The 23,498-nt window shown below is 44.1% G+C and overlaps 1 protein-coding gene across 1 annotated transcript in view; it reads left to right on the top strand.

Moving 5' to 3' along the window:
• Positions 1–23,498, top strand: part of LOC120055392 (rap guanine nucleotide exchange factor 4-like) — a 56,625-nt gene that overhangs the window by 4,093 nt on the left and 29,034 nt on the right. Inside the window, exons 2-18 of the mRNA XM_039003256.1 lie at positions 312–454; positions 649–737; positions 9,723–9,869; positions 14,507–14,579; positions 14,680–14,744; positions 15,577–15,683; positions 15,804–15,925; positions 16,269–16,452; positions 16,561–16,645; positions 19,834–19,894; positions 19,971–20,047; positions 20,371–20,517; positions 20,648–20,828; positions 22,096–22,174; positions 22,318–22,468; positions 22,595–22,692; positions 22,792–22,822. Of these exons, the coding sequence (XP_038859184.1) occupies positions 312–454; positions 649–737; positions 9,723–9,869; positions 14,507–14,579; positions 14,680–14,744; positions 15,577–15,683; positions 15,804–15,925; positions 16,269–16,452; positions 16,561–16,645; positions 19,834–19,894; positions 19,971–20,047; positions 20,371–20,517; positions 20,648–20,828; positions 22,096–22,174; positions 22,318–22,468; positions 22,595–22,692; positions 22,792–22,822 (1,840 nt within the window). The remainder of the gene's footprint in view (positions 1–311; positions 455–648; positions 738–9,722; positions 9,870–14,506; positions 14,580–14,679; positions 14,745–15,576; positions 15,684–15,803; positions 15,926–16,268; positions 16,453–16,560; positions 16,646–19,833; positions 19,895–19,970; positions 20,048–20,370; positions 20,518–20,647; positions 20,829–22,095; positions 22,175–22,317; positions 22,469–22,594; positions 22,693–22,791; positions 22,823–23,498) is intronic.

Below are 23,498 nucleotides of genomic sequence, written 5' to 3'. Positions count from 1 at the left end.
TATCTCAGAATATTTAAGTGCAGGTCCTGCTCATTTGATAAACAGCACTAGCTGCATTTGGTTGAAATAATACAAAATGGAAACTATTCGTTTGGAAAGCTATATATTTTGATGAAGTGACGAACATAGACATCGTGGAACCCTTGGGTGCTGGAACGTTTTTTGTGGAACTCATGTTTTTGTTAGCTCTGATGTTTTGTTTTGACTTTTTTCCCCCCCTATAATTGTAAAGTGACTTTGGGTCCTTGAAAAGTGCTATATAACTCCCATGTAGTAGTATTATTACTAACATCCCCCATCTCTCTCTGTAGGCCTGCGGAGCGTTCAGCAGAGGATGTGGATATTATTCTGACCAGACTAAAAGGGGTTAAAGCCTTCCAGAGGTTCCACCCCTCCCTGCTGCTGCAGATCTGTTCCTGTGCCTTCTACGAGTACCTGGAGAAAGGCATCACCTGGAAGTATACACACACACACACTTGGACATCTGCACACACTCTCTCACACTCACTCAGTGGTATGAGCACCTTGAAAAAGGCCTCTCTGATACCTCATTGGCTTTCAGGTTTACTATGACTTGTCACATCAATGTTATGACTATTGATGAATGATTTCTGAATGCTTATATGCTGTTATGTCTGTTCTGTGTAGTGTTCCGCCAGGGTGACATAGGGACCAGCTGGTATGCTGTTCTGTCTGGCTCTCTGGACGTCAAGGTGTCAGAAACAGCCAACCACCAGGTAAATCAGGTCTGCCTCATACCTTTTACTACACCTCTGTGTTTGGTTTTCCTATTTTAGTTACTATGTATTCCCTCTAGAGTTGTTCTCTGAGCTCTCTTTCTATTGTCCTGTGTTTTCTCTCTGGCGTTCAGTGTTCTCTTTTTAGACTTTAGTGTTCTCTCTAGAGTTCTCTCTGAAGTTCTCTGTTTTCTTTCAAATCAAATCAAATCAAGTTTATTTTATATAGCCCTTCGTACATCAGCTAATATCTCGAAGTGCTGTACAGAAACCCAGCCTAAAACCCCAAACAGCAAGCAATGCAGGTGTAGAAGCATGGTGGCTAGGAAAAACTCCCTAGAAAGGCCAAAACCTAGGAAGAAACCTAGAGAGGAACCAGGCTATGAGGGGTGGCCAGTCCTCTTCTGGCTGTGCCGGGTGGAGATTATAACAGAACATGGCCAAGATGTTCAAAATGTTCATAAGTGACAAGCATGGTCAAATAATAATCAGGAATAAATGTCAGTTGGCTTTTCATAGCCGATCATTAAGAGTTGAAAGCAGCAGGTCTGGGACAGGTAGGGGTTCCATAACCGCAGGCAGAACAGTTGAAACTGGAACAGCAGCAAGGCCAGGTGGACTGGGGACAGCAAGGAGTCATCATGCCCGGTAGTCCTGACGTATGGTCCTAGGGCTCAGGTTCTCCGAGAGAGAGAAAGAAAGAGAGAAGGAGAGAATTAGAGAGAGCATACTTAAATTCACACAAGACACTGGATAAGACAGGAGAAGTACTCCAGATATAACCAACTGACCCTAGCCCCCCGACACATAAACTACTGCAGCATAAATACTGGAGGCTGAGACAGGAGGGGTCAGGAGACACTGTGGCCCCATCCGATGATACCCCCGGACAGGGCCAAACAGGAAGGATATAACCCCACCCACTTTGCCAAAGCACAGCCCCCGCACCACTAGAGGGATATCTTCAACCACCAACTTACAATCCTGAGACAAGGCCGAGTATAGCCCACAAAGATCTCCACCACAGCACAAACCAAGGGGGGGCGCCAACCCAGACAGGAAGATCACGTCAGTAACTCAACCCACTCAAGTGACGCACCCCTCCTAGGGACGGCATGAAAGAGCACCAGTAAGCCAGTGACTCAGCCCCTGTAATAGGGTTAGAGGCAGAGAATCCCAGTGGAGAGAGGGGAACCGGCCAGGCAGAGACAGCAAGGGTGGTTCGTTGCTCCAGAGCCTTTCCGTTCACCTTCACACTCCTGGGCCAGACTACACTCAATCATATGACCTACTGAAGAGATAAGTCTTCAGTAAAGACTTAAAGGTTGAGACCGAGTCTGCGTCTCTCACATGGGTAGGCAGACCATTCCATAAAAATGGAGATCTATAAGAGAAAGCCCTGCCTCCAGCTGTTTGCTTAGAAATTCTAGGGACAATTAGGAGGCCTGCGTCTTGTGACCGTAGCGTACGTGTAGGTATGTACGGCAGGACCAACTCGGAAAGATAGGTAGGAGCAAGCCCATGTAACGCTTTATAGGTTAACAGTAAAACCTTGAAATCAGCCCTTGCCTTAACAGGAAGCCAGTGTAGGGAAGCTAGCACTGGAGTAATATGATCAAATTTCTTGGTTCTAGTCAGGATTCTAGCAGCCGTATTTAGCACTAACTGAAGTTTATTTAGTGCTTTATCCGGGTAGCCGGAAAGTAGAGCATTGCAGTAGTCTAACCTAGAAGTAACAAATGCATGGATGAATTTTTCTGCATAATTTTTGGACAGAAAATTTCAGATTTTTGCAATGTTACGTAGATGGAAAAAAGCTGTCCTTGAAACAGTCTTGATATGTTCGTCAAAAGAGAGATCAGGGTCAAGAGTAACGCCGAGGTCCTTCACAGTTTTATTTGAGACGACTTTACAACCATCAAGATTAATTGTCAGATTTAACAGAAGATCTCTTTGTTTCTTGGGACCTAGAACAAGCATCTCTGTTTTATCCGAGTTTAAAAGTAGAACGTTTTCAGCCATCCACTTCCTTATGTCTGAAACACAGGCTTCTAGCGAGGGCAATTTTGGGGCTTCACCATGTTTCATTGAAATGTACAGCTGTGTGTCATCCGCATAGCAGTGAAAGTTAACATTATGTTTTCGAATAACATCCCCAAGAGGTAAAATATATAGTGAAAACAATAGTGGTCCTAAAACGGAACCTTGAGGAACACCGAAATGTACAGTTGATTTGTCAGAGGACAAACCATTCACAGAGACAAACTGATATCTTTCCGACAGATAAGATCTAAACCAGGCCAGAACTTGTCCGTGTAGACCAATTTGGGTTTCCAGTCTCTCCAAAAGAATGTGGTGATCGATGGTGTCAAAGGCAGCACTAAGGTCTAGTAGCACGAGGACAGAGGCAGAGCCTCGGTCTGACGCCATTAAAAGGTCATTTACCACCTTCACAAGTGCAGTCTCAGTGCTATGATGGGGTCTAAAACCAGACTGAAGCATTTCGTATACATTGTTTGTCTTCAGGAAGGCAGTGAGTTGCTGCGCAACAGCTTTTTCTAAAATTTTTGAGAGGAATGGAAGATTCGATATAGGCCGATAGTTTTTTATATTTTCCGGGTCAAGGTTTGGCTTTTTCAAGAGAGGCTTTATTACTGCCACTTTTAGTGAGTTTGGTACACATCCGGTGGATAGAGAGCCGTTTATTATGTTCAACATAGGAGGGCCAAGCACATGAAGCAGCTCTTTCAGTAGTTTAGTTGGAATAGGATCCAGTATGCAGCTTGAAGGTTTAGAGGCCATGATTATTTTCATCATTGTGTCAAGAGATATAGTACTTGTCACGTTCCTGACCTATTGTTCCTTTTTCCTTTTATTTATTTAGTTGGTCAGGGCGTGAGTTGGGGTGGGTTGTCTATGTGTGTTTTTCTATGTTGGGGTTTTGTGTTCGGCCTGGTATGATTCTCAATCAGAGGCAGCTGTAGATCGTTTGTCCCTGATTGAGAATCATACTAAGGCAGCCGGGGTTTCACGTGTGTTTTGTGGGTGGTTGTATCGCGTGTCTGTAATCATTTACCACACGGGACTGTTTGCGGTTTGTCACGTTTATTGTTTTGTATGTTCAGTGTTCATTCTATTTTCATTAAATAATCATGGACACAAACCACTCCGCGTATTGGTCTGATCCTTCTCGCCTCTCCTCCTCGTCCGAGGAGGAGGATTACGACGATCGTTACAGTACTAAAACACTTAAGTGTCTCTCCCGATCCCAGGCCCTGGCAGAGCAGTGCAGATCCAGGACAGCTAAGCCCTGGAGGAATACGCAGATTTAAAGAGGAGTCCGTAATTTGCTTTCTAATGATCATGTTCTTTTCCTCAAAGAAGTTCATAAATGTATTACTGCTGAAGTGAAAGCCATCCTCTCTTGGGGAATGCTGCTTTTTAGTTAGCTTTGCAACAGTATCAAAAATAAATTTTGGATTGTTCTTATTTTCCTCAATTAAGTTGGAAAAGTAGGATGATCGAGCAGCAGTGAGGGCTCTTCGATACTGCACGGTACTGTCTTTCCAAGCTAGTCGGAAGACTTCCAGTTTGGTGTGGCGCCATTTCCGTTCCAATTTTCTGGAAGCTTGCTTCAGAGCTCGGGTATTTTCTGTATACCAGGTAGCTAGTTTCTTATGACAAATGTTTTTCGTTTTTAGGGGTGCAACTGCATCTAGGGTATTGCGCAAGGTTAAATTGAGTTCCTCAGTTAGGTGGTTAACTGATTTTTGTCCTCTGACGTCCTTGGGTAGGCAGAAGGAGTCTGGAAGGGCATCAAGGAATTTTTGTGTTGTCTGAGAATTTATAGCACGACTTTTGATGCTCCTTGGTTGGGGTCTGAGCAGATTATTTGTTGCGATTGCAAACGTAATAAAAATGGTGGTCCGATAGTCCAGGATTATGAGGAAAAACATTAAGATCTACAACATTTATTCCATGGGACAAAACTAGGTCCAGAGTATGACTGTGGCAGTGAGTAGGTCCAGAGACATGTTGGACAAAACCCACTGAGTCGATGATGGCTCCGAAAGCCTTTTGGAGTGGGTCTGTGGACTTCTCCATATGAATATTAAAATCACCAAAAATTAGAATATGATCTGCTATGACTACAAGGTCCGATAGGAATTCAGGGAACTCAGAGAGGAACGCTGTATATGGCCCAGGAGGCCTGTAAACAGTAGCTATAAAAAGTGATTGAGTAGGCTGCATAGATTTCATGACTAGAAGCTCAAAAGACGAAAACGTCATTTCTTTTTTTGTAAATTGAAATTTGCTATCGTAAATGTTAGCAACACCTCCGCCTTTGCAGGATGCACGGGGGATATGGTCACTAGTGTAACCAGGAGGTGAGGCCTCATTTAACACAGTAAATTCATCAGGCTTAAGTCATGTTTCAGTCAGGCCAATCACATCAAGATTATGATCAGTGATTAGTTCATTGACTATAACTGCCTTTGAAGTGAGGGATCTAACATTAAGTAACCCTATTTTGAGATGTGAGGTATCACGATCTCTTTCAATAATGGCAGGAATGGAGGAGGTCTTTATCCTAATGAGATTGCTAAGGCGAACACCGCCATGTTTAGTTTTGCCCAACCTAGGTCGAGGCACAGACACGGTCTCAATGGGGATAGCTGAGCTGACTACACTGACTATGCTAGTGGCAGACTCCACTAAGCTGGCAGGTTGGCTAACAGCCTGCTGCCTGGCCTGCACCCTATTTCATTGTGGAGCTAGAGGAGTTAGAGCCCTGTCTATGTTGGTAGATAAGATGAGAGCACCCCTCCAGCTAGGATGGAGTCCGTCACTCCTCAGCAGGTCAGGCTTGGTCCTGTTTGTGGGTGAGTCCCAGAAAGAGGGCCAATTATATACAAATTCTATCTTTTGGGAGGGGCAGAAAACAGTTTTCAACCAGCGATTGAGTTGTGAGACTCTGCTGTAGAGCTCGTCACTCCCCCTAACTGGGAGGGGGCCAGAGACAATTACTCGATGCCGACACATCTTTCTAGCTGATTTACACGCTGAAGCTATGTTGCGCTTGGTGACCTCTGACTGTTTCATCCTAACATCGTTGGTGCCGACGTGGATAACAATATCTCTATACTCTCTACACTCGCCAGTTTTAGCTTTAGCCAGCACCATCTTCAGATTAGCCTTAACGTCGGTAGCCCTGCCCCCTAGTAAACAGTGTATGATCGCTGGGTGATTCGTTTTAAGTCTAATACTGCGGGTAATGGAGTCGCCAATGACTAGGGTTTTCAATTTGTCAGAGCTAATGGTGGGAGCCTTCGGCGTCTCAGACCCCGTAACGGGAGGAGTAGAGACAAGAGAAGACTCGGCCTCAGACTCCGACTCGCTACTTAATGGGGAAAACCGGTTGAAAGTTTCTGTCGGCTGAATGAGCGACACCAGTTGAGCATTCCTACAGCATTTCCCTCCAGAAGCCATGAGAAAGTTGTCCGGCTGCGGGGACTGTGCGGGGGGATTTATACTAACGTTACTATCTGTACTTACTGGTGGCACAGACGCTGTTTCATCCTTTCCTACACTGAAATTACCCTTGCCTAACGATTGCGTCTGAAGCTGGGCTTGTAGCACAGCTGTCCTCGCCATAAGGCGAATGTTCTCCTGTATATTATGAGTACAGCGACTGCAATTAGAAGGCATCATGTTAATGTTAGTACTTAGCTTCGGCTGTTGAAAGTGCTGACGAACCATGTCCAGATAAAGCGTCCGGAGTGAAAAAGTTGAATGAGGGAAAAAAGTTGTGATGGAAAAACTAAAAATATAAACGGTAATTGAAAAGAAAAAAAAACGTAAAGTTTGTCAGCTAGCAAAGTAAGGTTGGCAACAAAACGCACAGCGTTCGCTCTAGATTTCTGTGATCTCTCTCTAAAGTTCTCCCTCTAGAGCTCTGTGATCTCTCTAATGTTCAATGTTCTCTCTCTAGAGTTCTGTGCTGTTCTACCTGTGTTTCTACTTGTGTAATCCTGTACAGCCTGATTAATGCTTGGAGTGCATTATTTACAATACTCTAATTGGTCCGCTCTCTGTCAGTTAGAGACCATGATCATATTATCCTCAGTATGTGGGTCACTTTCTGGCCATCCAAGACAGAATGACCATAATCATATTATCCTCAGTGTGTGGGTCACTTTCTGGCCATCCTAGACAGAACGACCATGATCATATTATCCTCAGTATGTGGGTCACTTTCTGGCCATCCTAGACAGAATGACCATAATCATATTATCCTCAGTATGTGCGTCACTTTCTGGCCATCCTAGACAGAATGACCATGATCATATTATCCTCAGTATGTGGGTCACTTTCTGGCCATCCTAGACAGAATGACCATGATCATATTATAATCACTATGTGGGTCACTTTCTGGCCATCCTAGACAGAATGACCATGATCATATTATCCTCAGTATGTGGGTCACTTTCTGGCCATCCTAAACAGAATGACCATGATCATATTATCCTCAGTATGTGGGTCACTTTCTGGCCATCCAAGACAGAATGACCATGATCATATTATCCTCAGTATGTGGGTCACTTTCTGGCCATCCTAGACAGAATGACCATGATCATATTATCCTCAGTATGTGGGTCACTTTCTGGCCATCCTAGACAGAATGACCATGATCATATTATCCTCAGTATGTGGGTCACTTTCTGGCCATCCTAAACAGAATGACCATGATCATATTATCCTCAGTATGTGGGTCACTTTCTGGCCATCCAAGACAGAACGACCATGATCATATTATCCTCAGTATGTGGGTCACTTTCTGGCCATCCTAGACAGAATGACCATAATCATATTATCCTCAGTGTGTGGGTCACTTTCTGGCCATCCTAGACAGAACGACCATGATCATATTATCCTCAGTATGTGGGTCACTTTCTGGCCATCCTAGACAGAATGACAATGATCATATTATCCTCAGTGTGTGGGTCACTTTCTGGCCATCCTAGACAGAATGACCATGATCATATTATCCTCAGTATGTGGGTCACTTTCTGGCCATCCTAGACAGAATGACCATGATCATATTATCCTCAGTATGTGGGTCACTTTTTGGCCATCCTAGACAGAATGACCATGATCATATTATCCTCAGTATGTGGGTCGCTTTCTGGCCATCCTAGACAGAATGACCATGATCATATTATCCTCAGTATGTGGGTCACTTTCTGGCCATCCTAGACAGAATGACCATGATCATATTATAATCACTATGTGGGTCACTTTCTGGCCATTCTAGACAGAATGACCATGATCATATTATAATCAGTATGTGGGTCACTTTCTGGCCATCCTAGACAGAATGACCATGATCATATTATCCTCAGTATGTGGGTCACTTTCTGGCCATCCTAAACAGAATGACCATGATCATATTACCCTCAGTATGTGGGTCACTTTCTGGCCATCCAAGACAGAATGACCATGATCATATTATCCTCAGTATGTGGGTCACTTTCTGGCCATCCTAGACAGAATGACCATGATCATATTATCCTCACTATGTGGGTCACTTTCTGGCCATCCTAGACAGAATGACCATGATCATATTATAATCAGTATGTGGGTCACTTTCTGGCCATCCTAGACAGAATGACCATGATCATATTATCCTCAGTATGTGGGTCACTTTCTGGCCATCCTAAACAGAATGACCACGATCATATTATAATCAGTATGTGGGTCACTTTCTGGCCATCCTAGACAGAATGACCATGATCATATTATAATCAGTATGTGGGTCACTTTCTGGCCATCCTAGACAGAATGACCATGATCATATTATAATCAGTATGTGGGTCACTTTCTGGCCATCCTAGACAGAATGACCATGATCATATTATCCTCAGTATGTGGGTCACTTTCTGGCCATCCTCGACAGAATGACCATGATCATATTATAATCACTATGTGGGTCACTTTCTGGCCATCCTAGACAGAATGACCGTGATCATATTATAATCAGTATGTGGGTCACTTTCTGGCCATCCTAGACAGAATGACCATGATCATATTATCCTCAGTATGTGGGTCACTTTCTGGCCATCCTAGACAGAATGACCATGATCATATTATCCTCAGTATGTGGGTCACTTTCTGGCCATCCTAGACAGAATGACCATGATCATATTATCCTCAGTATGTGGGTCACTTTCTGGCTATCCTAGACAGAATGACCATGATCATATTATCCTCAGTATCTGGGTCACTTTCTGGCCATCCTAGACAGAATGACCATGATCATATTATCCTCAGTATGTGGGTCACTTTCTGGCCATCCTAGACAGAATGACCATGATCATTTTACCCTCAGTATGTGGGTCACTTTCTGGCCATCCTAGACAGAATGACCATGATCATATTATAATCAGTATGTGGGTCGCTTTCTGGCCATCCTAGACAGAATGACCATGATCATATTATCCTCAGTATGTGGGTCACTTTCTGGCCATCCTAGACAGAATGACCATGATCATATTATAATCACTATGTGGGTCACTTTCTGGCCATCCTAGACAGAATGCAAGAATAGAACATTCTAACCATGAGTATGTTTTTAACAACTAGTCTTATAACATTGATCCTTAGGTAGATAGTTGGTCTGGATTGAAACAGTCTTCTCTGTGTGTGTGTGTGTGTGTGTGTGTGTGTGTGTGTGTGTGTGTGTGTGTGTGTGTGTGTGTGTGTGTGTGTGTGTGTGTGTGTGTGTGTGTGTGTGTGTGTGTGTGTGTGTGTGTGTGTGTGTGTGTGTGTATAACTGTGCATAACTGTCCCCAGTGATGTTGTATGTGGTGGTTGTTCTACAAATGAATTGCCCTTTTGAGGACAAAGATGTATTGAATGGGAACTGAATTAAAATTGATCACATAAGTTAAACGAATTGAGTGTGTTCTTTCTGTGTGTGTCTAGGATGCTGTCACTATCTGCACGCTGGGAATCGGCACGGCGTTTGGAGAGTCAATTCTGGATAATACTCCTCGCCACACCACTATCGTCAGTAGAGAGACCAGCGAACTGCTCCGCATCGAACAGAGAGAGTTCAAGAGTCTATGGGAGGTGAGAGAGGGGAGGTGAGGCAGAAGAGGAGGCACACAGTTAACATTTTGAAGTGGTTCTCGCTTCTGCCACAAGAGGGCAGTCCACTGTCAACCCTAGGCCTCCACTACGGTCAGCTGTGTGTGTGTGTGTCCTTGTTGTGTGGAACCTGCTGTACTTTTCAGTGGGATGATGCATGCTGAAACAGTCATTGTGTGAATGTGTTGGGGGGATCTTTTATGTGGTTAGCAGTTGAAAGAGAGAGGAGGAGTGCTAGTGGGGTAACACGGTTTTTGTATGTGTGCGAAGTGCACTCCTCTGTCTCTCTCTGTCTTTCTCTCTGTCTTTCTCTCTGTCTCTCTCTCTCTGTCTCTTTCTGTCTCTCTCTCTGTCTCTCTCTGTCTCTCTCTCTGTCTCTCTCTCTGTCTCTCTCTCTGTCTCTCTCTCTGTCTCTCTCTGTCTCTCTCTCTCTGTCTCTCTCTCTCTGTCTCTTTCTGTCTCTCTCTCTGTCTCTCTCTCTCTCTCTGTCTCTCGCTCTGTCTCTGTCTCTCTCTCTGTCTCTCTCTCTCTCTGTCTCTCTCTCTGTCTCTCTCTCTGTCTCTGTCTCTCTCTCTCTGTCTGTCTCTGTCTCTCTGTCTCTCTGTCTCTCTGTCTCTCTGTCTCTCTCTCTCTCTTTCTCTTTCTCTCTTTCTCTCTCTCTCTGTCTCTCTCTCTCTCTGTCTCTCTCTCTCTCTGTCTTTCTTTCTCTCGGGTGTCTATTTTAGCAGGTTAAATATACAGCAGAAAGGGCATGAGGCTGTAGTTCTCCTCAGTGTTTTGATCTTATGTTGTGTGGGTGATATTAGCCTGGGTGCCAGTCGCTTGCTGCTGCTATTGTCTTGAAGTGTCATATCATGCTGGTTAAAGGAGAGGAACCATAAAGTGTTTGAAAGACAAAGATCTGTCGTACGACCTCCCCAGGGCCAGGTCAGTCTGACGCGGAGTTACAGCATTTGACAGGCGATGCAATAATGTTACTACAGGGGTCCCAGCCAGGTCACCCGTTAAACAATAGTGTTACTACAGGGGTCCCAGCCAGGTCACCCGTTAAACAATAGTGTTACTACAGGGGTCCCAGCCAGGTCACCCGTGATACAATAGTGTTACTACAGGGGTCCCAGCCAGGTCACCCGTGATACAATAGTGTTACCACAGGGGTCCCAGCCAGGTCACCCATTATACAATAGTGTTACTACAGGGGCCCCAGCCAGGTCACCCATTATACAATAGTGTTACTACAGGGGCCCCAGCCAGGTCACCCGTAATACAATAGTGTTACTACAGGGGTCCCAGCCAGGTCACCCGTGATATAATAGTGTTACTACAGGGGTCCCAGCCAGGTCACCCGTGATATAGTAATGTTACTACAGGGGTCCCAGCCAGGTCACCCGTTAAACAATAGTGTTACTACAGGGGTCCCAGCCAGGTCACCCGTTAAACAATAGTGTTACTACAGGGGTCCCAGCCAGGTCACCCGTTAAACAATAGTGTTACTACAGGGGTCCCAGCCAGGTCACCCGTTAAACAATAATGTTTCTACAGGGGTCTCAGCCAGGTCACCCGTTAAACAAAAATGTTTCTACAGGGGTCCCAGCCAGGTCACCCGTGATACAATACTGTTACTACAGGGGCCCCAGCCAGGTCACCTGTGATACAATAGTGTTACTACAGGGGTCCCAGCCAGGGTTACTACAGGGGTCCCAGTCAGGTCACCCGTGATACAATAGTGTTACTACAGGGGTCCCAGCCAGGTCACCCGTGATACAATAGTGTTACTACAGGGGTCCCAGCCAGATCACCCATTATACAATAGTGTTACTAAAGGGGTCCCAGCCAGGTCACCCGTGATACAATAATGTTTCTTCAGGGGTCCCAGCCAGGTCACCCATTATACAATAGTTTCACTACAGGGGTCCCAGCCAGGTCACCTGTGATACAATAGTGTTACTACAGGGGCCCCAGCCAGGTCACCCGTGATACAGTAGTGTTACTACAGGGGTTCCAGCCAGGTCACCCGTTAAACAATAGTGTTACTACAGGGGTCACAGCCAGGTCACCCGTTAAACAATAGTGTTACTACAGGGGTCCCAGCCAGGTCACCCGTTAAACAATAGTGTTACTACAGGGGTCCCAGCCAGGTCACCCGTTAAACAATAGTGTTACTACAGGGGTCTCAGCCAGGTCACCCGTTAAACAATAGTGTTACTACAGGGGTCCCAGCCAGGTCACCCGTTAAACAATAGTGTTACTACAGGGGTCCCAGCCAGGTCACCCGTTATACAATAGTGTTACTACAGAGACCCAAGCCAGTTCACCCGTTATACAAGTCAATATTCAACGGCCATCCATGTCTGAGGACGTTGGGAGATGACGTGGAAACCGGCCACTAGGGTCAATAGTGAGCACTGCTAACTTCGGGTAGGTTTCAGTTTTGCTAGTGTGTTGCTTACCCCCATCCAACATCCCTGTCAACATCTACCTCTGATTGCAAATGTTGCAACTTCAATTTCAGCGATAAAACAGAAATCCCCCAAAACTTTCTAAGCCTATCCCAAACCTTAACCCTTAAGAGTTAATGCCTAACCTTAAAATGTGGAATTAATGCCTAAACGTGACCTTAAACACTTCAAAATGTTATGTTTTCAACAACTTTGACATTTTACGTTTGAGAAACATGGATGAATGTCTATTTCTGAGATGAGACTGTGAGAGCTAGTTGAGGGGCCCAGGGACATTGGCTGGACAGGGCCACCACTTTTAACAGACATACTATTTATCTCAACCCCACACAGTCATCACAAAGTGTGTCATCACCTGTCTTGTGGAATAAGAGAAGGAGGCAGAGAAAGGGTTATTCATTTTTAAACATTACTTTATGATCAATTTAAACAGTCTTTGATTCATTTCTTACAGTACTTTTATAGTCAGCTATTCATCTTGTAGCACGTTTCTTAGATATTACATACTACAATGGTCCTTGCGTAATAATTACAATCCCAAAGAAGATAAAATGGTACTATTATCTGAAACAAACGCTGCATGTGCAACGAGTGCGCTGAGAGTCGGGAAGCAAGTTCAGGGAGTGAGTGTTTTAATAAATGAAACAATAAATACGAAACACAAACAACGCACCGACATGAAACAGAGTCAATAACACCTGAGGAAAGAACCAAGGGGAGTGACAGATATAGAGAAGATAATCAAGGAGGTGATGGAGTCCAGGTGAGTGTCATGAGGCGCAGGTGCGTGAGACGATGGTGACAGGTGTGCGGGATAATCAGCAGCCTGATTACCTAGAGGCCGGAGAGGGAGTATACGTGACAGTATGTCTGTCTGTCTCTGTTCAGTGTAAACAATTTTGAGCTCTATTCATTATTGATGAAAATGTTGTCTGCTGCTTGTGCCTTGAGACTTTGTCTCTTTCTCACACACACTCTCACTTTCCATCTTTCTCTGCTCTCTATATACACTCCTCTCTCTACGTTGTTCAATCTAGCTCCTCTCGCTTTCGCTCGTTGAAAAGCTCTGATTGCCGTGGCAACCTCTGTGTGTGAGTACTGGAGGGCTGTTTCAAAGAGGACTGAGTGTGTGTGCGACAGAGAGAGAGGAGACCTCTGGGGTAGTACTGAGGATGCTGCTGGCTTCCTGGTTGTGTGTGTGGATTACAGGAGCAGAGAGCACCTCTTAGGGGTCCTTCCCAGACGTAGAGTGTAGAGAAGACCCTGGGTGAGTTTAGTCAAGTGTGTGTGTGTGTGTGTGTGTGTGTGAGAGTGTGAGAGAAATCAATAAAGAGAGAGATGCGATGTGCCAGGGTGGGTTTGGTTCTTCTTAAGTGACTTTTTACTCATTCATGAATTGATAGAAAGTACAAACTCCCGGTAAACTCTGTGATTTCAGTACTGCCAATGCTCTCTGTTGTCTGACATCGGATGTGATGACTTAGATTTGCTCAAAGAATCAGCCTATTGTTAGTGTGTGTGTGTTTGTGTCAGCAGCTTCCTGAATGTTAAAGGGCTTCTCTTCCTGTGTGTGTATGTGTGTGTGTTTTGGCAGACTCCTAAAGGCATGGTTTGCCTGGTAATGACTCTACTCTAAACTCTAACGTCTGTATGGTCTAGAGTGACACAATCCTAGAGAACTCTGTAAATTCATCGCTGTGTGTTTAGCATTCAAGCATGGCTAAAGAAGTCAAGCAATCTGCAATATTTGTCTTGAAATATAGATATGAACATAAAAGAGTGAGTAGCACTAAAACACACGCCGCTGCACTCAGTTGTCCTTGCTATACTCATTGACCCTGTGTGTGTGTGGTTTGTGTGTGTGTGTGTTATGTAATGTGAATTGTTCCATATGTAAATGATCCCTGGGTGACAAAGGGCTTTGTTTTGAAGGAAGGGTGTAGGCTGTGTGTGTGTGTGTGCGTGCAAGCGCGCGTTTGTGTGTGTGTGGAGGCAGCGGTAATGGAGCTCCTCAGGGTCGTATAGGGATGTAATGTCCAGAGCTGTTGGTGTGAGGTGATGAGTGGGTAAAGCAATAGAGCCTTGTTCAGACTAATGGTAATGGTGGTGGGTGTGTGTGTTTATTGATTATGATGACTAAGGCTGTGTGTTGTGTTGTAGAAGTACCGTCAGTGTATGGCTGGACTTCTGGCCCCTCCCTATGGCGCCATGGAAACTGGATCCAACAATGACAGTGAGTACAACTACAATCCAGTTGAATGAATAATATTGATTTATTAACATTGCATATTACACATTACGATGGTCATAACTTTGTCTCCCACCTCCCTAATGGCTGACAGACAAAGACAGTCTAGGTTCAGATCCTCTCAACTTCATGAACAACATCCTCAACAAGGTAAGATGGCCCATTTTAATGTTATTCATTAAAGTTAATACCACTGATCACTCAACTAACCCCAAAGTACTGTCTTTTTAAATGAGGCTGTGTACAGTGAAAGACTGTGACCTGAGATGTGTGTGTATTCTACAAGAGGATACTATTAATAAATGTTTGAGGGGGGGGGGGGGGGGGGGTGTATTCACACTAGTGCTGAGCAACTAACCGAAATGTCAGTCATTTTTTGTTTTTTAAACAAGTAATTGACTGACATTGGTTGAATAATTTGAATTCCTTTTCATTATATTTTTTTCTGTGAGCTCAATGCACACATTGCAAAGTTTCTACTGAGATAAATAATATCTAGCCTGAACTGTGCGATGTAGTTGGAGTTTCCTCTGCAGCTGTGCTAATGAGAGATAATTCATGCACAAGCAAGAAAGGCCCCATCTGCCCAATTATGATGCCCTCTTTTGTAGTTCTAAGACAGCAGCAGTATCTCTGAGTGGGTCAGTGGTTGTCTTTTTTTTTCTCCTTTTTTTCCTCACCTTTCATTCATGATCCCTGACAGCAGTTGTGTGGTTGTTATGACAACTGGGAGTGTTAGGACAGGTTGGGTGTTTGTGATTCACAGCTTAGCGAGTGTATAGTAAATATGAGGAGGCTGTAGGGCGTATGTTGGCGGAGACATGAAATTAAAAGTCTCCTGGCTCATTATTTTTGTGGATTTCTCAGCTCAAAGTTTAAATTATTAACACCTGGAGGCTGAGATTCTCACTGTGATTGTGACTATCTAGCTATGCTAGAGATAAAATAAGAGTTTTATTGTGTTCCTGTGTTATGTCTGTAGGTTCCATCAGAGAAGCTGCAGCGAGGGGGGAAGGTGATGCGGAACGCCATCCTCTCCAGGGCTCCTCACATGATCAGAGACAGGAAGTACCACCTCAAGACATACAGGTGTGTGTGTTTGTACGTTTGCATGTGTTTGTGTGTGTGTGTGTGCACATACATATGTATGTTTTGTGTTACTTTATGGTCCATGCAAACTGTCTCACTGTGTGTGTTTGTGTGATGCAGGCAGTGTTGTGTAGGTACAGAGCTGGTAGACTGGCTGGTGCAGCAGAGTACCTGTGTACATACTCGCTCTCACGCTGTGGGGATGTGGCAGGTTCTGCTGGAGGAGGGAGTCCTGAACCATGGTGAGACTACACTGCCCTCTATTGGACACAACGCTTCAAATGTTCTCCACCAGTTTCATCACATGGAGGGAGAATTTCAATTGCATTTCCTTGATTCCTCTCTCCTCGCCTCTTTTTCAAAACCCATTGGATGAGAAGGTTAGAGGTCTGTTCCCTCTGACCTTTTCATCCAATGGGTTTTGAGAAGGAGGAGGAGAGAGGAAGTGAGGAATCAAGGAAATCAAATTGAATTAATGACTGATCTGACAAGACTGGCTAATAAAAATGCTGTGAAACCCACCTCTGTGTCCAGCTATCTCACTATGTGAGCTCACTGATTACTGATCCAGTGTGTGTCCCCTAGTGGACCAGGAGCTGGGTTTCCAGGACAAGTACCTGTTCTATCGTTTCCTTGACGATGAAGAGGAGCACACCCCATTGCCTAGCGAGGAGGAGAAGAGGGAGAGTGAGGAAGAGCTGCCTGAGACAATCCTCTTCCTCACCCAGATGGGACCTGATGCCCTGCTGCGCATGATCCTCCGCAAACCGTCAGTACATGCATGGACACACACATGCACACATGCCTAGTTCATTCTTATATATTGTATACCAGTTAGGAATCATCAACAGAACTCTCTCTCTGTCTCCATCTCTAGTCCTGGTCAGAGGACGGGTGATGATCTGGAGATCATCTATGATGAGCTGCTTCACATCAAGGCCTTATCCCACCTCTCCAACACTGTGAGTCTTATCCCACCTCTCCAACACTGCGAGTCTTATCCCACCTCTCCAACACTGCGAGTCTTATCCCACCTCTCCAACACTGCGAGTCTTATCCCACCCCTCCAACACTGCGAGTCTTATCCCATCTCTCCAACACTGCGAGTCTTATCCCACCTCTCCAACACTGCAAGTCTTATCCCACCTCTCCAACACTGCGAGTCTTATCCCACCTCTCCAACACTGCGAGTCTTATCCCACCTCTCCAACACTGCGAGTCTTATCCCACCCCTCCAACACAGCTAGAGTCTTATCCCACCCCTCCAACACTGCGAGTCTTATCCCACCTCTCCAACACTGCGAGTCTTATCCCACCTCTCCAACACTGCGAGTCTTATCCCACCTCTCCAACACTGCGAGTCTTATCCCACCTCTCCAACACTGCGAGTCCTATCCCACCTCTCCAACACTGCGAGTCTTATCCCACCTCTCCAACACTAAATTTAGCACAGGGTTCCCCCAATTTTTCTGAGCAAAGAAAAACACACACATATATATATATATTATACACACACAGTACCAATCAAAAGTTTGGACACACCTACTCATTCAAGTTTTTTTTTTTTACTATTTTCTACATTGTAGAAAAGTAGTGAAGACAAACTATGAAATAAAACATATGGAATCATATAGTAACCAAAGAAGTGTTAAACAAATCAAAATATATTTGAGATTCTTCAAAGTAGCCAAGAGAGTGAAAAGCTGTCATCAATGCAAAGGCTGGTTACTTTGAAGAATCTCAAATAGAAAATATATTTTGATTTGTTTAAAATAGTAAAAATAAAGAAAAAGCCTTGAATGAGTAGGTGTGTCCAAACTTTTGACTGGTACTGTGTATATATACAGTGCCTTCGGAAACTATTCAGAACCCTTGATTTTTTTCAACATTTTGTTAGGTTACAGCCTAATTCTAAAATGTATTAAATTGCTTTTTTCCCCTCAACATTCTAAACACAATACCCCATAATGACAAAGCAAAATCAGGTTTTTGAAATGTTTGATAATATTAAAAATAAAAAACGGATATCACATTTACGTAAGTGTTCAGACACTTTACTCAGTACTTTGTTGAAGCACCTTTGCCAGCAATTACAGCCTTGAGTCTTCTTGGGTATGACACTACAAGCTTGGCATACCTGTATTTGGGGAGTTTTTCGCATTCTTCTCTCCAGATCCTCTCAATCTCTTCCATGTTGGATGGGGAGCATTGCTTCACAGCTATTTTCAGGTCTCTCCAGAGATGTTTGATCAGGTTCAAGTCCGGACTCTGGCTGGTCCACTCAACGACATTCAGAGACTTGTCTCGAAGCCACTCCTGCGTTGTCTTGGCTGTGTACTTAGGGTCATTGTCCTGTTGGAAGGTGAACCTTCGACCCAGTCTGAGGTCCTGAGCGCTTTGGAGCAGGTTTTCATCAAGGATCTCTCTGTACTTTGCTCCATTCATCTTTCCCTTGATCCTGACTAGTCTCCCAGTCCTTGCCGCTGAAAAACATTCCCCAGCATGATACTGCCACCAACATGCTTCACCGTTGGGATGGTGCCAGGTTGCCAACAGATGTGACGCTTGGCATTCAGGACAAAGAGTTCAATCTTGGTTTCATCAGACCATATAATCTTGTTTCTCATGGTCTGAGTCTTTAGGTGCCTTTTGGCAAACTCCAGGTGGGCTGTCATGTGCCTTTTACTGAGGGGCTTCCGTCTGGCTACTCTACCATAAAGGCCTGATTGGTGGAGTGCTGCAGAGAGGATTGTTCTTCTGGAAGGTTCTCCCATCACCACAGAGGAACTGTAGAGCTCTGTCAGAGTGACCATTGGGTTCTTGGTCACCTCCCTGACCAAGGCCCTTCTCCGATTGCTCAGTTTGGCCTGGCGGCCAGCTCTAGGAAGAGTCTTGGTGGTTCCAAACTTCTTCCATTTTAAGAATGATAGAGGCCACTGTGTTCTTTGGGACCTTCAATGCTGCAGAAATGTTTTTGTAGCCTTCCTCAGACCTGTACCTCGACACAATCCTGTCTCGGAGCTCTACGGACAATTCCTTCGACCTCATGGTTTGGTTTTTGCTTTGACATGCACTGTTACCTGTGGGACCTTATATAGACAGCGGTGTGTCTTTCCCAATCATGTCCAATCAATTCAATTTACCACAGTTGGAATCAAGCTTTAGAAACATCTAAAGGATGATCCATGGAAACAGGATGCACCTGAGCTCAATTTCGAGTCTCATAGCAAATGGTCTGAATAAGGTATTTCTGTTTTCTATTGTTTAATAAATGTGCAAAAAAAATAAATAACAGTTTTCGTTTTGTTGTTATTATGGGGTATTGCTGAGAATATATATTTTTTAAGTAACAACATTTGGAAAAAGTAAATGGGTCTGAATACTTTCCAAAGGCACTATATATATATATATATATATATATATATATATATATAGACTACCGTTCAAAAGTTTGGGGTCACTTAGAAATGTCCTTGTTTTTGAAAGAAAAGCTATTTTTTTTGTCCATTTTAAAATAACATCAAATTGATCAGAAATACAGTGTAGACATTGTTAATGTTGTAAATGACTATTGTAGCTGGAAACGGCTCATAAAAAAAGGTATATCTACATGGGTCATTGAACAAGCCTGGGAAACAGTGTTTAAACCCTTTACAATGAAGATCTGTGAAGTTATTTGGATTTTTATGAATTATCTTTGAAAGACAGGGTCATGAAAAAGGGATGTTTCTTTTTTGCTGAGTTTATATTCGATCTTGGACAGAAAAGACTGTAGAATCACCAGGAAATGAGCTCAAAGTGATTTTAATTGAGGAAATCTGTTCCCAAAATTATTTCCATGCATAAATATAGAAGCATACCTGTATGTGATCATATCCCAATGTAATCAAAGTTTGAAACGATTCAGTTTTAGTCAAATACTACATATTTTTGGGATTCTTACGGTCAATTTTCAGTGTACAATTTATAACTATGTTCCGGCCCCCCAACCATCCGCTCAAGGAACAATCGGCCCACGACTGAATGGAATTAGGGACCGCTGGTCTAGCAGATCTAGCTGGCTTGTGTACTTACAGACATTGATGAAATGTTCAGAGGTTTTTCGGGTGTTGTTTTAATGTTTGTTTTGCTCTTACCATCTTGCTTACAGGTGAAGAGGGAGCTGGCGAGTGTTCTCATCTTCGAGTCTCACGCCAAAGTAGGAACCGTGTGTAAGTCCCTATCTCACCATGCTGTACAGTGTGTGTGTTTTAGGGACACACATTAAGGTGTGCTCTCTCCTTCCAGTGTTTAACCAGGGAGAAGAGGGAACATCCTGGTACATCATCCAGAAGGGCTCTGTCAATGTGGTCATCTACGGCAAGGTATGACGTGTGTGGGTGTTTATACATGATGTGTATATTATGGGCCTACAGCGGATTTGAAAGTAGCACAAGATGACGCTAACTAAAATGATTATGACCAAAAGAATGCATCTGCATACAACAGCTGGCTTGTATTCCTTAGGGGAACTAGTGCCACAGTTTGGGAAACTCTGGCTTCGCTCATCACAGTGAATGACTAGCTCAATGGTCTCAGAATATACACAACATACACACACAGTTTGATTAGTCACAATCTTCATTCATGCTAGCACTTCTCCAGCTGTCTAATCTGTGTGTTTTGATGTGTGTGTGTTCCTCTTCAGGGTGTGGTGTGTACCCTGCATGAGGGGGATGACTTTGGGAAGCTGGCGTTGGTGACTGATTCTCCTCGAGCTGCCTCCATCGTCCTCAGAGAAGACAACTGTCACTTCCTCCGAGTGGACAAAGAAGACTTCAACAGGATACTCAGGGTAGAGTTGTGTACTGTTCTGTTACTACACTGTGCAATACTGTACCATACTGTAATTTACTTTACTTAAATGAAATGTACTTTACCTTACCTTGCTTTAATGTAATGTCCTGTAATTTACTTGACTTTAGGACGTGGAGGCAAATACAGTGCGTTTGAAGGAACATGAGCAGGCTGTTCTGGTCTTGGAGAAGAGTCCCAGAGCCTCCAGTCTGGGAAATATCAGGTACACTGTGTTGTCTGGAACCCCTGAGAAGATCCTTGACCACTTCCTGGAGACTATGAGGATGGATACACACCACTCTGACCCAGGTGTGCACACACACACACACACAACCTGATAGATATACACTGTGAGTCCCTAGGGTTGAGGGCCTGGGCCCGGTTGCATAAAACATCTAAAGTAAATTTTCCCCTTATCTTTTCCCTTAAAGTTTCCTTAACTTTAAGTCAGTTGCACAAAACATTTTGGGGCAAATTTCCCCCTTAAATGAAGTGAAAGAGTTAAGGGTGCCTATGAGGTCCCTTAAGTGCTTCATTCAGTATGGATGTCAATGAAAACATCATTTGTGGCTGAATGTTGCTTTCCTCTCCCCTGGTTTCAAAAGGAAAACATCCACCAGCAAGCAGCTAGCTACTTAGCTAAACAATGAAAGGTGCACAATCCATGTCTACAAAGCCAGCTGGCTAGCAAGCTACCTACTCTGTAAGCTATCTGCTCTATAAGCGACCTGCTCTATAAGCTACCTGTTCTGTAAGCTACCTACTCTGTAAGCTATCTGCTATGTAAGCTATCTGCTATGTAAGCTATCTGCTCTGTAAGCTATCTGCTCTGTAAGCTACCTGGTCTGTAAGCTACCTACTCTGTAAGCTACCTGCTCTGTAAGCTACATACTCTGTAAGCTACCTGCTCTTTAAGCTACCTACTCTGCCAGCTACCTACCCTGTAAGCTACCTGCTCTGCAAGCTACCTGCTCTGCAAGCTACCTACTCTGTAAGCTACCTGCTCTATAAGCTACCTGCTCTGCAAGCTACCTGCTCTGCAAGCTACCTGCTCTGCAAGCTACCTGCTCTGTAAGCTACCTGCTCTGTAAGCTACCTGCTCTGTAAGCTACCTGCTCTGTAAGTTAGCTTGAAGTACTAGAAAGTAATAAATAAGGTGAGAAAAAAGTAACTCAAAGAAAAGGGTTTTTATTATATTCTCAATCAATGTTTTTCTCCAGTATTGAATGTAGAAGTTCTATTTTGAGATCTCAAAATAAATGTGATCTCTTTGACATTCATTCAGTGAATCAGGTCTTCTCCATGGTAACCAGAGACTCTTTCTGCCATACATGCCTTCAAGCTACCGCAAAACACTTAAAGTATGCCCTTGAGGGGCTGTATGCAACACCCTTAAATCATTTCCTTAGATAAGGGGAAATGATTCCTTAAAGTAAACCCTTAAGGGAAACACCTAACATGTTTTATACAGCCGGGCCCTGCTACTGTATGGGATCGGATGATGGGTCGGTAGATATGCATGAATATCTGTTTTCTACTATTATTCTCTTTCTTCCACTCTTTTTATTCCCCTCAGACCCTGCGGTAGATGACTTTGTCCTCATGCACTGTGTCTTCATGCCTAACAGCCAGTTCTGCCAGCTACTCATGGCACAATATCTTTTTTCTCACTCTGCCCTCTTGTTTTCTCCCTATCCTTCTTTCTCTCCCTTCAGTTTCTCTTCTTGAAGTTCAGTATGTTACATATAGGTGACAGTTATGTTATAGTTGTGTGTTATATCTTTAACCCTGTGTGTACCTACCATGCGGTGGCTCCCCCGGGCTCGGAGCAGGAGAGGTTGGAGTACGCTGTGACCTGTAAGAGACGAGTCCTCAATCTGGCCCTGCGCTGGGCTGCAGTACACACACATCACTTACAGGAGGAGCCAGCAGCACTCATATTCCTGGAGGTACACACACACACACACACACACACACACACACACACACACACACACACACACACACACACACACACACACACACACACACACACACCTGAGGAGTTGTCTGAGTCTGTGTGTTTCTCTCTGTAGGAGCTGTATGGGAGTGTGTCCAGTGTGTCCAATGACTCACGGATCCTCAGAGCTCTGAAAGACTTTGTACCTGACTTGGAAAAGGTCGTCAAACTACAGTATGTAAAACTGACCTTAACCCCATAATCCTGACCATCAAACCATTATAAAGACATGCATTATTAACATACACTTGTTCTCTTGTTTCTATTCTTCAGTTCAGAAGAGGCCAAAGTGAAAAAGGTGAGTGTGGCATGGTGAATGTGTCTGTCAAGGTGTGTGTTGTTGTTCATCTCTGATGTTGTGTGTGTTGTTGTGTGGTCTGTCAAGGTGTGTGTTGATCATCTCTGATGTTGTGTGGTCTGTCAAGGTGTGTTGTTGATCATCTCTGATGTTGTGTGGCCTGTCAAGGTGTGTGTTGTTGATCATCTCTGATGTTGTGTGATCTGTCAAGGTGTGTGTTGTTGATCATCTCTGATGTTGTGTGATCTGTCAAGGTGTGTGTTGTTGATCATCTCTGATGTTGTGTGGCCTGTCAAGGTGTGTGTTGTTGATCATCTCTGATGTTGTGTGGTCTGTCAAGGTGTGTGTTGTTGATCATCTCTGATGTTGTGTGGCCTGTCAAGGTGTGTGTTGTTGATCATCTCTGATGTTGTGTGGTCTGTCAAGGTGTGTGTTGTTGATCATCTCTGATGTTGTGTGGCCTGTCAAGGTGTGTGTTGTTGATCATCTCTGATGTTGTGTGGCCTGTCAAGGTGTGTGTTGTTGATCATCTCTGATGTTGTGTGGCCTGTCAAGGTGTGTGTTGTTGATCATCTCTGATGTTGTGTGGTCTGTCAAGGTGTGTGTTGTTGATCATCTCTGATGTTGTGTGGTCTGTCAAGGTGTGTGTTGTTGATCATCTCTGATGTTGTGTGGCCTGTCA

This window comes from Salvelinus namaycush, chromosome 11 (assembly GCF_016432855.1).
Source record: "Salvelinus namaycush isolate Seneca chromosome 11, SaNama_1.0, whole genome shotgun sequence".
In the NCBI taxonomy this organism is placed as follows: Eukaryota; Metazoa; Chordata; class Actinopteri; order Salmoniformes; family Salmonidae; genus Salvelinus; species Salvelinus namaycush.
This window is presented reverse-complemented; position numbering and strand designations above follow the sequence as displayed.